General features: G+C 45.0%; 1 protein-coding gene across 7 annotated transcripts in view; it reads left to right on the top strand.

Annotated features, from left to right (window-relative positions):
• Positions 1–11,879, top strand: part of CBX5 (chromobox 5) — a 34,578-nt gene extending 22,699 nt beyond the window's left edge. For all 7 annotated transcript variants that reach the window (XM_086398973.1, XM_086398972.1, XM_086398974.1 and 4 more), the window contains 2 exons: positions 1,783–1,883; positions 3,560–11,879. In XM_086398973.1, the coding sequence (XP_086255099.1) occupies positions 1,783–1,883; positions 3,560–3,710 (252 nt within the window). In that variant the 3' untranslated portion in view covers positions 3,711–11,879. The remainder of the gene's footprint in view (positions 1–1,782; positions 1,884–3,559) is intronic.
• The last annotated feature ends 4,532 nt before the right edge of the window (positions 11,880–16,411 follow it).

A 16,411-nucleotide genomic window follows, 5' to 3' on the forward strand; every position in this document is an offset into this window, starting at 1 on the left:
TTCTCTAAGGAGCTAAGACTTGGGTCTGTCTTTCTTTTTACTTTTTTATTAGTCCTTTGTATTCTGGTTTTTGTCATTTGATGCATTTTCCAGCTAAGTAAAGAGACCAAGAAACAACACAACATGACTTCTGTAGCCATTTTTGACATACAGTATGTATTTCCTCAACCTAAGGTTTCTGTTCTTTTAAAAAGGAGCAGTCTGGGGGAGGGGGGCAAAAAAAAAAAGGAACAATCTGACTTTGAGACACTGGCCAGTGCAGAGTTTGGTTCCTAGGCCAGGTTTTGATGCTGCCGACCTTGAAAACCAGCCCCCCACACACATGTCCCTTACATTGTAATGTTCATCTGGGGCCCCTGGCAGCGTTCTCAGCAGTCCTGATGGCTGTCATGTAGGCAGCTGGGAAGATAGGTGATTGTATATTTTAAAGGTGCAGGAGGGGATTTCGTTTCTTTCTTTAGACCACTGCAGAAAAATTTGTTAGTCGGCATTATGCCTGATTTAAGATTACTGCCTGTGTGATGATTTTAGCATTTTCCTCGCCTCGGCTCCTTTTCAGCAGCTTGAACATTTTTCTTCTCTTCCCTCCCTATGTGGCAAACTGTTTTCAGCCGCCAGCTATGATTTACGACTTGGTTGCTGTGCCAGCATTCCAGCTGTGAGCAGCTGTGTGCACATCTGGGAACCTCCTCCCTTTAAGCGCCCCCAAAAGAGGCTGTGCTTTTGAGTCTGTATGTCCCCTGATTCATGCATGGGATTTCCTGCTCAGTGTGGGCCCTGGTATCTTTGGGACCACCTGGATGCTGAAGGCTTTGTATCTCTCAGAAGAAAGCAAAGTGAACGGCAGATGAGAGATTTTATCATGAAAATCAGACATTGGCGATTTAGTTCATTTGGGCAGTCTTTCTAAGTCTTTTTTGTGTTACCATTAGATAAGCTGGCATTATCTTCCATAGTAAGGTTGTTTAAATTACCTGGTTTGTATAAAATTTCACCATTTTGCTCTCACCAGTGCCATCGCACCTGAATCAAATCCTATGCTCCTTATCTAGATTGCATGATTGCAATTTGACCAAGTTTGAATAATCCCCTACAGAATTTTTTTTGTTTTAAATCCCTCTCCAGTTTACTCTATAAAGCTAATGACCTATCTCCATCAGGAGGGGACAGGCACAGATCAGGGCCTCTTCCCCAGTGCATGGGGATTATAATATGTGATCTCTGAAAGAAATTTGCTATTTTACAGTAGTTCTTTGAATCCCTTCTTAATCTTAATCACTGTTCATTTGTAAGTACAGATGGCTATGTGAAAAGAAGTATTAAAAGTACTGGTCATTGTTAGGTGAACTGCAAGTCCAGAGAATAAACTCCAGATTGAGAGGTGGTATACTTGAAGTTTATAAAATGAAAAAGGATTTAGTTCACCTGGACTTGTTTATCATCTGAGAAGCAAGTTTAAGGATATTAGATTAGGGGATGAGAGGAGTTCCTAGATGATGACTCCAGAATATTTAAGGGATATTAAGCAGTTTTAGGGGCCACTCCCAGTCCTTTGACGGAATACTAAAAAGACAGCTGCGTCTTCCTGCAAAATAGCTCTTAGCATCTCTGTTACTGGCTGACGCAGTATTGTATTTCTGCAGTTCTAAGAACTTTATGAATTGAGTGACCAAAATGGTATCCAGTAATATTAACTTAGGTTGTGCTTTATTGAGCTGAGAAACAGGGAGGTTTTTCACTCTTACCTCCAAGCTGTAACCTTTCTTCATCTTCTATTTATAGCAGAGCAATGATATCGCTCGGGGCTTTGAGAGAGGACTGGAACCAGAAAAGATCATTGGGGCGACAGATTCCTGTGGCGACTTAATGTTCCTAATGAAATGGTGAGAGAGATTGGGCCTTCCTCTGCAATTGTGTTTCTTTGCAGTGACTTGAATTCGTATGGAAGATAGGGAGGGAAGACTGAGTATTCCCCAACTAAGAATTGTGATTGTCAGGGATCTAAATTTTTAACTGATACCAGCTGTCAGTATTAAATGGGAATTGTGGTTCAGAGTGGATTTAAGATTGTAAAACTTTGGTATTAAGCCAAATTACATTAGCCCACATACCAGAAAATGGTAGAATTGAGGTAGGAAACATATAAACATGATCTGACCATTTATTTACACAGTTCTGAATCATTTACCGTTAACACCATGAGCCTGTGGCCATGGGATAGAAATTGAGTGAGGCTTTCTGCCACCACTGAAGACCAAGACCGCTGAATAATGTCTAAAAGAGAAAAGTAATCTTAACAAAAAGCATTAAGGATAATACTAGCCAAAGCACAGGTTATTTCATCCAGTAGAGGGAATAGCTCTTAGAGAAAAGTGTAGTTGCTTCCCCTCAGCTTGGTTTCTTAAAGTCAGAGTGATTTATGGTGCAGCCCCCCTGCCTTTCTGTTTCCATGTGTTCTGGCTTGTGATTTAAGTTTGATCTCTAAATAGAGGGTTCCTGCTACAGTGCCACTAAGGAAACTAATTAGCTTAAAAGTTGGATAGTCAGGAGGTTTAATATTTTATCTGATCGAAATTTTGAGGTAAATTACCCAGAAGCCTGTATTTGAAGAATCACTATAATCTGTCCAAAGTCAGGAGCTGTATTGACTGCTTTTCCCACTTAGCCATATGTGGAACTTAACGATTTACATTCACATATTAACTACCTTTTTCCACCACAGTCCAAATTTGGGTAGCTGCTCTAAGCTGTGTGTTTTCCCCCTCCTCTTCCTACCCATAATGCTTACCTCCATGAGTTCAGTATCTCCATTTTCTAGAAAAGGAGTTAGGTGGAGGGGGAAAAAAAGAAGTTAGTTGTCTTTTTCCACATCTCAGTGGAATGTTAATTAAAAAAAGTTTTTTTTCTTCTTGATTTGGAATCCTGGTTAAGGAACTTGCTAGATTTTTGTTGTTTTTGTTACACTGGATAGTAAAAAGTGTAACTTGGATAATTGAAATTTGCAGCTAATTCCTGCATTTCATTTTAGTGACTAGGTTTTACATTCTTTGCTGACTTAAATTTCTATTTTCTTATTGTTCCAACCTACAGTTCTGACCAAAAGGATGAGTGTTTAAAAGGCCAGAAGATGAGAAGGGTTAGGACCCTTTCATGATCCAGATGATCCAGAAACTGGATTGAGCAATTTATGCGTAATCAATAGGGCTGAATGTAGCTTTGATTGTGTGTTCACTCACGTGCTCATACACACAAATAAAACTTATGAAAGCAGAATTTATATAGTAGTTTAATTTTCAGCCTTTTAATTAAACCCTCTATGTGTTCCATCTATTCTAGCTGAAGTCTTCTGTTTCTTCCTGATGTAGTCGTTAAACGATGTTTACTAACAATTTGATTCATTGACTTAAATTTCTCCTTGAAATTGTGGAGCCGTTAGGATCCTTTTCCCTTTGATGGAGAGGAAATCAAGTCAGCTAATTCATAATTCAGTAACACAAACCAGTGTTTGGACAGACTCTCATTCTTCCTCTCTTCTAAGTCTCATATTCTTTCTCTCCAGGAAAGACACGGATGAAGCAGATCTGGTTCTTGCAAAAGAAGCTAATGTTAAATGTCCACAAATTGTGATAGCATTTTATGAAGAGAGACTGACGTGGCATGCGTATCCTGAGGATGCGGAAAACAAAGAGAAAGAAACAGCAAAGAGCTAAAGGAGGGGGTGGTCTCTGTCATTTCTCTTTGTACATAATACATTCAGCTCCCTGCCTCCTCTCCTTTCTACCCACCCCCTTCTATCCTAAACACATCCATAAAAAATGTGCTTATCACTGTGCTCCACAGGAGAAATGTTGGTATTGGTTCTCTTGTAACATAACTGATGGTCTGATTCATGATAAGTGTCTCTCTGTGAAGACCAGGCATTTACATACTGTGTGTAATTCCCACCATTTTTTCCTTTGCCCTGCTCTCTCTCCCTTCTGCTCCCCTGTGACCTCAAGATGAAGTTTAACTTTTTAGTCACCTTAGAGTCTTGATCTTTCAGGGTTGGTTGCTTTTTAGGTGGGGGATTTTGTTATAATGATGTTGAATTTTGGTTTCTTGCTTTGGCTCTTAGAACATATTGATGACCAGCTAGCCTTTGTTTTGAGATGTTGGGATGGAAAAGATGTTGCCCGTCTTTTAAAAAAGCCAACAGCAACTGCCTACCTGTTGGGGCTTCCCCAACCTCATTCAGCTCTACCCAGGAGAATACAGGGTTCCTGATGTGGTCTTCTGGGCTACCCTCTGTTGTTCATCCTCACCATCCTCCCAGAAGAGCGGCATCCTTTGGAGGGCTTGAAATTTTCCATTCAGATTTGTCAAGGCACTCCTTCTAGCCCCAGGACTTTTGGCCTTATTTCTTAGCAATCCCTGATTCGGCTTCTGCAAGTTGGTGAAGTCTGTTATAAAATGACAAGATTATTAACTGTGGAAATTTGTAGCTATTAGTACATGAGGATGATGGGGTAGGATACAACTGTCTTTATTATCACATTTGGTATGTATGTATTATTTCCTTCCATCTCTCTCATTTGGATTATATATTTATGTAGGTGTGAGTGACTGCCTGGTGCTTGTGCCAAGGTGCTAGGCACCCTCCAACCCTGCCAACTTTTGTGGCCTCCCAAAGCAGTCGTGTTACCAAAGAGGCTTCAGACTTCTCAGTGGACCCCACTTTCCCCTCCATGCCATTATTTTCAGTGGGGAATTCTTGGAGGGGAGCCACTGGCCACAGTATCAATTTTAAATATTCATAGCATTTATAATCATAAATTCCTTGCTTTGTTGACTTCTGGATTTGCCACCAAGAGTCCCCAAAGTGTTAATGCCCTTCCCTTTTTCCACCATCAAATTCTTAGTTGGATCTTTTTTTTTTTTTTTTTTTTTTAATTTCTATAGAAGACTATCGACCTCCGAGAATGACAGGCCCCGGCATGTTGACACAGCCTCTTCCCAACTCAGCAAAGTATTTCTTTTTTGGCTTCTTCCTGCTTTGCCATTATGTTGAGAGGTTATTTTTCTGATTATAGCCTTCAGCCTTTGTTCCCCAAGGAACACCCTACTTCTCTTTTCCCTTTTTTTCTCGTAGTTAAAGGGGGCTAGAGAATCAAGACTAAAAGTCAGGAAATAGCAGGGTTTTGAGCATCCTTGTCCCAGCCTGAAGCTGAGGAAATAAGAATAAATGTTTAAAATAGCCTTAACTCTAGAGTTCACCAGCCATTGAGGTTGTTTTTGTGGTTGCTTTTGATTTTTAAAACATATAGCTGTCTGGCCAGGAGCATTCAACCATCTCTAGATTTTTCAGAGTAATGAGGGAAATGGAAAGATTGCTCCAGTTCACAGATGAGCCAAATAATATGCAAATCATATACCCGTTCATAGCATTTGTTAACATTGCTTCCCTGCTCAGCTGCTGATTGAATTCCGTGTGCTTGTATAAATTATGTCAAAGATTATACTGCACAGTTGAGAAGACAGCTGTTGCAGTGACATGACGGACTGGAACAATGAAGCTTTTGGTTTTAGCCATCCAGGAAAATCCTTCTGAATGGTAATGTGATTGGGTGAGAACTCATAACCCACACCTCAAATGGGTAGGAGTTTAATCTCCATCTTCTTTAACTAAAGGAATTAAAGGCCTAGATCAAGTGCTGGATAATTGACAGTTGTTAGTACTAATCTGATGGGCATGTGAAAGAAAGGATGGTCAGAAAAGAGGTCTTTCATGCGAGTAACTAAGGATATCAATTAGGATGTGCTAGAACAGAACAAATAGGCCAGAGCTGCCGAGAAGACCATCCGGGTCTCTCAATTTCCAGGTGGAGAAAATGACAGCTCATCCATGTGGCTAGTGTCTGTCTCCCAGGAGGAGTGGGCATGTAAACAGAGTCCAGTGACCATGTTTTTAGAGCGAAAATCTAGGCCATGGACAAAAAGCAGCCCAATGATTTGGTACCGAGATTGGTCTTGAGAAACATGGGGCACATGGTTGCCAGGGTTACGGGTAATGTTTACGACATTCATCAAAACCTGATTTCTTTCAGCAAAAACCCCAGGATTGTCTACTATTCATCACTGCTTTAATACTTTAGTTTTCACTCCATTCATCTTTTTCTGTCCACAGTTATTGAAATCAAGGTCTTATACTATGTGCTGCCCAAACAACTTGTTCTCTCCCTGCCTATCCACAGCCAGTTCTGTAGGAATAGAGGGAGCCAGCCGCCAGTACTCATCTCAGCCCTTCAGAAGAAAGGAAACTAGACGCCTGTCTGTGCCTTCGGCATTTGATGGTGTCAAGTAGCTGTCCAGGCCCTTGGAGAATTGCAGCCTGGAACAGAAACCTGCTTTCGTGGGGCTTTCTCCTCTCAAAAGAGTTAGTAGCCCTGGGCTAAGCAGTCTTAAATACCTAGGTCTCAGGTGCTCAAAGTGTGTTTTTCCTGTTAGTCCTCTTTCAAAACATCTTCCTATTGCTGAGTTTTTTCTTGTAATCAGCATTCAAAGATTTCTCCTTCCACAGAATGTAGCGGAGCTGTGAGCACCAGAGTCTACCAAGTCAGCATAGCTGCTTGCCTGAGCCCTGGGCTGGGCAGAAGCCCTCATGTTAAGATTAGCTGTTAGAGAATGTCAGCCCTGATGGAAGCACCCGTTTTTAACCTGGAGAGGGCCATATCATTTTTCCTTCTGCACTCCAGCTTTCCTGTGCGTTCTAACACTCGAAAGTCTAGATGGTTCTTGGCAGTCCCTCAGCCATATATCTGTACTACTATTGTTGAAGAAAAGCTGGTCTTGTTCTTGGGCAGTTTTCAATTATTCTTAACTCTTTGTTCCTGTGCTGTAGCCTCCCTGCAGTTCAATTTCCTTATTTTTAGGCCAAATCCTGGGGCCTGGAGGAAAGTGCTTGTGATTTTCATCTTGTGATTTGGTTGGATCTCTGTTTAACCCAGCTTAGCTAAAGTGCAGAGGGGTCAGAGGAATCCAGCGAGTGATTGTCTTTGCCCTTAGGGTTTGAATTCTGGGGCCTAAAATAAGTTCACGGTGGCACAAGAACCTCAGGAAGGGTTATGTCATTAGATTTGAGATGTGGAAATGGTTTCTCACAAACGGGGTCAAAGGAAAAGCTCATTTGGCAGCCATAACTCCATCCTTTTGGTTTAGGTTTTTAGAGTGAAGGTTAAGAGTGCCGAGATGTGTACTATTGTAATTAGACCACCAAGCAAGCATACCTGTCAGGGCAGAGAGAGGAAAGGTCTGAACCCAGTGTATTTATTTTTTTCATTTTGGCTCTACCACTAATCATAAAAGTTAGGTTTTTCAAAACTAGAGGTGTTACCTGGCTTGCCTCTAAGAGCATATGCTCAGAATTGGGGCCCCCACCTGCCCAGTTAGTCACAGTGGGTTTGTATTGAGCTGTCCAGTTCCTGTCACATTAGTGTACACCAGCATTTACTTCATTCAGTGGACATTATTTTGGCCCTGGGGATACAAAGTTCAAAAAGATGCAGTCTCTGACCTCAAAGAATTTCCATACTGCTGCATAGTGTAATAAATGTTACAAGTGGGCACATATTTTACATTTGGGGGCAGAGACCACTGGTTGGTGTAGTTTGTGGTTCTAGAGTAGTCGGGTGATGGTTAGGTTCGTGTGTAGAAAAGATCTGTGACCTTGGATGAACCAAGGTAACTGGCCATAGATGAACTGCAAGGGCTTGTTTTAGCCCAGAAAGTAAAGATAACAGGTTTACGTAGAAATGCTACTCCTGAGAGAGAACAACAGGTTAAGTGGGGGTTGAGAACCCCTGGCTCTGGTCCCTAGGTTGTTTGCCGAAGTATTTAATAGTATAGTTAATCCTCGCTTGTGGAAAGCATCGACTATGTTGCACAGCCAGTTTTGTGTTGTTATCATTGTAGATTCTGTAAAATGTATTCCTTGCAAATCAAGAGTTGCTCACACCCTTTTCAGTTTCTCATGCTTTTTGAAGGAATTAACATGAGGCTGACTTGGAGCCTAAAACAGGGACATACTTTCCAATGTGCTGAAAAGAAGGCTTGGGCCCATCTGGTGATACCTGGGCCTCTGTTCTGGACAGTGTAGTTTCATTTCATGCTGCAAAATGGTGATTTCTAAGCAGATACTGTGTCAGTTATGCGGAAACCTCCCAGAAATACATGTGACCTGGAGTTTTTGACTTAATCCGTCTGGGGAGGTCCAGGATGAGGCCGAGCCATGCTAAGAGAGCCGTGCTGAGAAACAGTCTGACCTTAAGAAATGTCCTAGTTCTGACCATGTGACCACAGGAAAAATGATACTTTTCTCTGCCTGCATAATTGAGAGTTGGATAATTGAAAGTTGACTTAAAGGTGAAGGTTCTTTGGATAGCTTCATAAAAATTCTAGTTTCTTTTTGCTTGCGCTGAATTTCTTGAATTTTAAACTACCTCATCTTGTCTTTTTAGAGTTTCCTCAGCTTGTCGTTTGCCACTTTAACATCATGCTTTACTCTGACTGTTTTCTCAGATGGAGTATTTCCTCTTTGTTGAGAGCATGTTTTCTAGCCTTTCGTTCTGATCCTCATTTCACCTAACATCTCATGTTGCTCCTCTGTCAGAGAAATGTCTTAAGATAGTTTAAAATCTTGGTTCCTTGGAATAAAGTGATCCTCCTGCTGTTTGTCTCTGAGGCCAGTAGGAGAAGGAGTTAAAACAAGGTGGGAGGGGAGGGGACAGACCCTGCACTGGAGGCGGCCAACGAGGGAAGAGCCATTAATTAAGACAATTTCAAAGTCAACTGATTGTGATCATTAATGTCACAATAGATCAAAACCTAATTATCACAGCCTAGGTAAGAGCCATCAGTATTAATCAGAAAATCTAATAGGAAACTATTATCAAGAAATTAGGCCAAATTGAATGCAGTGAACTTTTTATCTTGTCATCCTCTCCTCTCCTTTTTCTCTTTTTCTTTTTTAATTTGGTGATGTCCCCCGGCATTGGTGAGTGTGACCCTCACAGTTGACCCAGGCCCCGCTGGCCAGTTTGTCATGCTTTTTGAGGAATTCTGATGCAGGCTGACCCTGAATTGTCACCACTGCTTTAATCAGTCTTGAACTTGCACATCACCTGGCCTTACCCAGTGTGATCAGCAATCAATGAGAAAAGGTTATATTTAGGTCTTGCAGTGGTTGGTCCTTCCTGGAACTAGAGTATCCCTGGTGGACATGATGCTGTGTGTGTTAACTCACTGTTTGAGCTTCTGATGCGCATAGGATCCTGTTGCTCTGGCTACTGCAAGTGGGTATGGAGGAAAGGAGGTGCTTCCTGCCTGGAGATTCTTCAAAAAGACCTTGGAAGAGGTTGAGTGTCATCATATCATGGCACTTTTAAAGGTTCAAGTCAGTGTTTTGCAGTTTCCAGTAGCTTCCGGTTTGATTCTAAACCAGGACTGGCTGTGGGTTTAGTTTAGTTTATCCTCTAGTTTTAGGATAACAGTCATAGTGATTTCTACCAGAATCCAGTATAAATCCAAAGGGGGTGGGGATATGTTTTTCTTTTGCTTTTTGTTAAAGATTTAGGCCTCTGGCAGGAGGTAGGAATATTACAAGAGTCTCTGACTAGTTAATAGAGATCACTTCGTACCACTTCATACCCTCTCCCTAAATGGAAAAATAAGTGTCACCATCTATCTCCATCTTGAACTGATGTGAAGATACCACAACTCCTGGGGTTGAGCTGAGGCAGAAAGGGTGGAAAGCTGCCACCCCTGGGTGTCATGGGGGAAGGACGAGTGGCACCAGCGGGTTGGTGCCAGGGTTCCCAGGGGAGCCTGTAGAGAAAGCTGCCACTGCTGTTGCTGGCCTTTCCCCACCAGCATGGAGGTTAGAACACTCCCCACCGCCGCTGAGGAAGTGGTTCTTAGCTTTCTGCTTGAGCGTGGTCTTGCTTCATTCTGAATTTCAGGATTTGGGTTACTCAGTATAGAACTTTGAGAAATCAGTGTGACTTAGTCCTTCACATATGGTAAACTGAGTATTTCTTTATAAAAGAATTCATGCCCTTAATGTTTAAAATGTAACTTTATTTTCGCATGACTTTCAGAAGTAGTTTGTTTCTTCTCCAAGACTCCTTGCATATGCTGGATAAATAATAGGCCATCAGTTAATACTTGTGGGTTGATTGAGTTCATCTGGTTTGCAGAGAGAGAGCTGCCTACCGACGACTTTTGCTCTCAAGTGTACTCTGAGAAGAAAAACACTCCAGGGTGTGGAACAAGAACTGAGTGGATGCTGACTGTGTGTGCCAAGCTCCTCCTCTGATTCATAATGGCTGACCTTGGGCAAGTCACTCCTTTCAATGCCTCAGTTCCCCATCTGTCAAATGGGGGTAATAATACTGACCTACCTCACAGGGGTGTTGTGAGGCATTGTAAATCATAGTTGACAGAATGCTTCAGGGTCCTCGATGGAGGATGCCTTGAGCCGAAGTCTAGGTTTTTGTCCTCACTGAGTTGTCCCAAGGTTGGAACTACTTAGTGACCTCGGCAAGTTCTCTGCCCCCCACCCCTCATCAAAGCTGCTAGTTCAGATGTTGACAGTGTTTTCATGAATGTTGGAATCTTAATAGTCCAGACTTACTTAGGATGTTATGGGGGACGGCACAGTATTTTCTGTCTTGCATCCACAAAAAGAGGCTGTTTGAGACTGAGAGCATTGGATTAAGGAGTCAGGTGCTACTGCTTGTTTCCCTGCAGGTTGGGAGCTAAGGCTTGGAACGTACTGGAGCTGTCTCAGGAGCAAAGTGCACACCGTGGGTGTGACTTAACGTTTCTCCCTCCCTGAACTGATCCCAGGACAGCTGGGTCACTTCACCTCTTCTAGGTATCTGTCCTCGAGCCGCCGCCTCCCCATAGGAACCAGCTGGTTCAATAAACATAACTGCTTCCTCCATCCCCCACCAAAAAGCCACGGTGGAAATTTTTTTTTCTAGGGACATGATTAACACTCCAAATTGGGCATTGATACTCCTGAGAGCTTCATCCAGTTCACGGGTTTCAGCATCTGTCATCTCTTTCTCAGTGTCCACTCTGAACCTGACTTTGACCTTTTTCCTTCTGGTTCGGGAAAACTCTTAGACACTATTTGCCCAGGTGTGGGCTCAAGAGCCTTACTCTCCATCTCAGTTTAGGGGCTCAGCCAGCTCCTCTTCTTCCCAATAGGGCTCTTTCTGTCCCTCTCCTTGGCCCTAGATGTGTAACCCACGAAAAAGCACAAGGTCCTGGCCCCTTGCTGCAGTCACATTCCAGTTCTTGGTCTTTTGTGGACTGCTCTGTTCACAGCACCGGCAGCACCAGGCAGTTCTGGGGAGGCGTGGAGGGTGGAGAGAGCACGTCTGCCATCCTGCCAAGTAGTCAGGAGCTGGTTCGCCCGCAGCCCACAGGCCTCCCCACCCCTTCCCACAGGGTGGGCTCTGAGAGACTCCAGGAGCTGGCTTTCTTTCAGCACTCAGTACCATCCTGAGCAGCAAAACAAATCACACTTTGTAGCCAGATTTCTGAATGGAAAAATGGGAAATTGAACTCTCTACGGACCTTTTTGATTTGTGGGGGAGTTTTGGTTGTTTCTTGGTTATATTTCAGCCAAACATGTTTGCTTTTGATTTTTTTTTTTTTTTTAGGATAAGTGATATATATATATGTTCGCCTTTTAAATGTAAATGTTTCAAAGTAGGCAATTTACGTGTTTCCACACCTGACATCTGATGCAGACCTCATTCTCTCCCCCCTTCCACCCACCCCCTTTCCCTCTTTTCATACTCTTGTATTGGTTCTAATAAATGGTTGCTTTTCAAGTACGGATCCTGAGTGGTGGTTTGAAGATGTGGGTCTTACCCTCCTTCCTTAATTTGGGCTTAAGCTCAGCCAGTAGCAGCACATGGGTTCCTGAAAGAGCTGGGAGAACAAGGGTTTTTTTCTAAGCACTCTTGGTCTCTGACTTTCTGCAAACAGCCACAGGGTGGCGCAAGCCTAAGGGAATAAGAGAAAGTGGACCCTGCTCCCTGCTCCTCCCCTTAACCCCTTCAGATTCTGTGCCTGCGTGGCTGGAAGAATAAACGTTAACTTTCAGGGACCCCTAGAAACGTCAGCTCTTAGTTACTGAATTTGTGGAAAACCACATGGACAAACAGGTTTGAAAATCCCAATACATGTGAGTTTATAAATAATGACTATGAGCTTTTTGATTTGCTTCATAAAAACCAAAGGAATTGAGCATCTGATGATGGTGGGGCGGTGAGTGGGGGGGGGGGCAATTGGAAGTTGGATTAGAAAGAAAACGTAGATAATCAACGTAGATAGAACATTTGCTGGGTAACGTAAGCCTGTCGCAGTTTTGAATCTCATAGGAACGTGGGCAGAACCTGGGGAGCGAGCAGTGAAGACGGAGGGATGCCAGAACCCAGACCTGCTGAGAGGCGCCTCCTCTCCTTTTCCACCATCTCTTATCTGCAATTCCCCTCCTGTTTTCCCTTCTTGCTGCTGAGTTATAGGGTCTCCCCAGTCTAATCTCGTAAAGTCTCATGAAGACATCTGTAGGTTGGCTGGTTTAATGGTCCATGACCTCATAAACATGGGACAGGAGAGCCATTTGGTCCACTTCAGAGCCAGACCCTTCTGGACATTATTTATTTCCTACCTCTGAAGCTGGGGACTGCTTGCCCCCTTCCCTTTCCATCTCTTTCTAGTTCTCTCACCATCACGCACTTTATCTCTGCCTTGGGCCCGTCAGAAAGCGCGACTGGAGTTTTGACACTCGCTCCCACTCCTAAACAGCTTCCCTCCGGTGGGTCAGGGTATGCCGGCCCGGCACTCAGCTAAGCTCTTTGCCGCTCATCACTCTTCTCCCGGGAACCCTGGCTCTCAGCATGCCAGCAGACGAGCCCTCAGCCGGCCGGCCAGTCGTGCCTCCCCCTTTGTCTCCACTGAAGGGCTGCGGAGCTTGCAAAATCAATGCAGCCCCGACAGCTTGGGGAAGATGGAGGGCCGCCGCGTGGGAGTCTGTGCTTAGCCGGATGACTGAGTGCATAGCTTGAAATCGCCCTGTTAAGAGGAAGCAGCCCCCCAGGCAGCCTCCTGCTTTTGGAAGGAAGTGGGAGAGGAGCCCCAGAGCCCCCGTGCTAGGAGCTGCTGCACCAGAGTGTGTGCAGAAAGCAGCCCATTACAGCTTGTGGATAGGCCAAGAGGCTCTCCAGGCCCGGGGTGTGACCTGTGGTGGTGGGTGGGGGACAGATAAGGCAAAGCCTGGCCAACTGGTGTGTGAGCACGCCACATGGGCACAGTGTGGAGGGTAAAGGGGCGGGGGAGAACCCACACAGACTCGCCTGCATAAAGTTGTGAACCCGGTGAAGACATGAATGCAAGGGTCTGGTTGTTTCCTCCTCCCAGGGCTCTCCTCCTCCCACAACCCCCTCTGCAGCTGTAACATCTTGCTTTCCAGGTGCCAGCTCCCTCCTCTCGCAGCTTCTGTCTTTATTTGTGCGTCGGTATTTTTTATGGTTTCTCCCTTTTGTCTGCTCCATCGTGTGTGTTTTTCTTTTTCTTTATTTTTTTTTTTTCTTCTCATTCTGGTCTCTGCACCCCATGTTCTCTCCACCCGCTTCAAAGTCCATAAGCAGCCTCAATTTGGACATTTAATTTCAACCCCATCAAATTATTATCTTTCTTGCAACAACCTGGGACTCTTTATGAGCTCTTTCTACCCCACGCCACCGCTGGAAACAGGTGCATCTCTTTCTCCGTATAATGTGGTGCCCCCCACTCCCTCCCACCCCCTAGACTGGGAGAGGCGATGCCGGCTCAGTGGCCTCATGCTTCCTCTCAGCAAAGCCTTGTGTGATCATTTGGTCATGAGCCAAGGAGAGAGAAAGAGCTGCTGAGAATTGAGCTTGCTGATAAATATGGAGGCTGCTGAGATGAAAAGGTTTGGGGTTATTATTGCACCCTTTCCTCTCTCCCCCTCCACCCCTTCCTCCTGCTGCTGCTCTCTTCTGGGGAAGGAAGCTGGTGAGGAGTGGAGGCACTGGCCACAGCTGCTGCAGCTTATGAAATTCTGCTCCTACATCTGCAGCAAGGGTGGGAGCGGGGCAGGTGAGCTCTGCTGGGAGAGGGAGGGGGGCAGGGATGCTGAACCCCCTGCCTGAGCTGTGCAGGAATGTGATGGGCCACTCCTGCGACTCCCAAGACCATGCAGCCCTCTCCATGCAGCCTGTTTCTGCCTTACTTCTCAGCCCCGACTGTAACCCGCTGCTGCTTTCCATTTCAACTCTCCTGGCAAGAAGTGGGAGAGTCAGCTCCCAGAGACCTGGCCTCTGTCTCAGCCCCCCTGCCTCTAGTCCCTGTCTCACTCCTCCACTCCGGTCTGCACCTGGAGCTGGGAGGTGGAGGGCATGGAACTGCCGCTTTGATCCTGGGCGAGAGCAGGAGCTGTCTGCTCCTCAGGGTGTCATTGGGGAGAATGCAGGCACGTCCACCGCTAGACTGGGACACCAGATCTCTCCACGTGTTCTCCACCCTCCCTGCCTCTCCTCCACCGCCTGCTCCTCTGACTTTTTCTCCTGTTCGTCACCCTCTGTCAGTTTCTGTTTTTCCCTTTGAAAATATTTTTAAAAATTTGTTTTTCCCTTTTTTCTCTCCCTGTTCTTTTATTTTCATGTTAGTAAGAGGGCTTGAGGGAAGAGGTTGAGAGGAAATGTAAAGTACACTTTTTTCCCCCACTTCCTTGAAGGAATGGGAAAGAGTATCACCCGTTTTCCTTTTTCTGGGGATTGGAGCATCTCTACCCTCAGCCCTTCTGATTTTCTCAGCAATGACGTCTAAAACGGATTTTCGTAACCTTGTAAAACCATTTATATTTTTATTGGTTTCTTTATGATTTTGTAGGGGAGAGAAAACCTTGCCATCCCTACAAAGTCAGTTCACTGTGTGATACTTTTTCCGTGAGAATTTTTAAGATAATCGCTTTTGAGAATTTCATAACCCTCCTTGAGATGACTGGAGTCTTGGGTGTTGTAACAAGGCTGGAAAACACTGATCTTTAGTGTCCAGCTAAGCCAATTGGATACTTATTTCTGTATGAATTTGTTGCAGCCTTTCATCATGGGAGTAAAAACTTTCTTCATCAGGGACTCCTGTTGCCCCCATTCGTCAGCTTAGGGGATCAAGGACAAGTCAAAACAGTTCTCAGATTCCCGCCCTCACCCCAGAAGGCCGGCCCAGCCTGCCTTGTAGAGGGAGGTGAGGGACAGCGATCTGATCTCTCATCCCCTCCCCTTTATTTCACCCCACGCTTTTTTCACTCATTGCGGGTTTGTGGGTTTGGATCAGAGAAGGTTTCTGGTTTGGATTAAGGAGCTGAGTTAGACAGGACTGGGGAAGAACTTGCAGCTTGGATTGGAGGAGGTGTAGCAGGGAAGGGAGAGAAACGGGGGTACAAGGATGTCCCTGCAAAGGACTGGGAGACCAGAATTAAATGAGGAAGGATGGGAGAGAGGAGGCTTGCTGCTGCTACTGCTAAGTCATTTCAGTCGTGTCCGACTCTGTGAGACCCCAGAGATGGCAGCCCACCAGGCTCCCCCGACCCTGGGACTCTCCAGGCAAGAACACTGGAGTGGATTGCCATTTCCTTCTCCAATGCATGAAAGTGAAAAGTGAAAGGGAAGTCGCTCAGTCGTGTCCGACTCTTAGCGACCCCATGGACTGCAGCCTACCAGGCTCCTCCATCCATGGGATTTTCCAGGCAAGAGTACTGGAGTGGGGTGCCATTGCCTTCTCCGGAGAGGAGGCTTGGAAAACCATTCTGTGCTGGGGGCATGTGCGCATGCGCGTATGCACGTATGCGCTACCGCAGATAGGAGGAAAGAGGCTCACCGCGGAGCCCGCAAGGCCCTTCAAGACTGAATCCTCTGCGTCCAGGCATAATATATTCTCCTTCACCCGACGCAGCGGGCTGGAACTTCACTTCTGAAGAGTTGAGGGCGGTGAATCAATGTAGTGTTTACCCTCATGTGTCTTGAGTTAGAATCATCTTTGCTGTGGACTGGATGACCACCCAGAAAATCTAGAAACTTTTAAATTTGGAACGTCCTTCTGCATCCTGAATGACTTCAATTTCCACCCTAGTGTAGGAGGTGGAGTGCCTAGAATCCTGATATTTCTTCCTTCAATCCCCAATTTTGCTTCCAGCATCCCAGGAAGGGTCTGAGAGGAGAGGGTGTTGGGTGCTGTGGAGTGGCTGTACAGGGGTCCCATTGACTGAAGGCAAGGGTCTGCTAATGTGCATTAGAGATTTCTCAGAACAAAATAGTTGTTGCTATCCCCCCAAAATGGA

The sequence above is a fragment of the Bos grunniens genome, chromosome 5 (genome assembly GCF_055505025.1).
Source record: "Bos grunniens cultivar Pamir isolate PY7600 chromosome 5, Bosgru_T2T1.0, whole genome shotgun sequence".
In the NCBI taxonomy this organism is placed as follows: domain Eukaryota; kingdom Metazoa; phylum Chordata; class Mammalia; order Artiodactyla; family Bovidae; genus Bos; species Bos grunniens.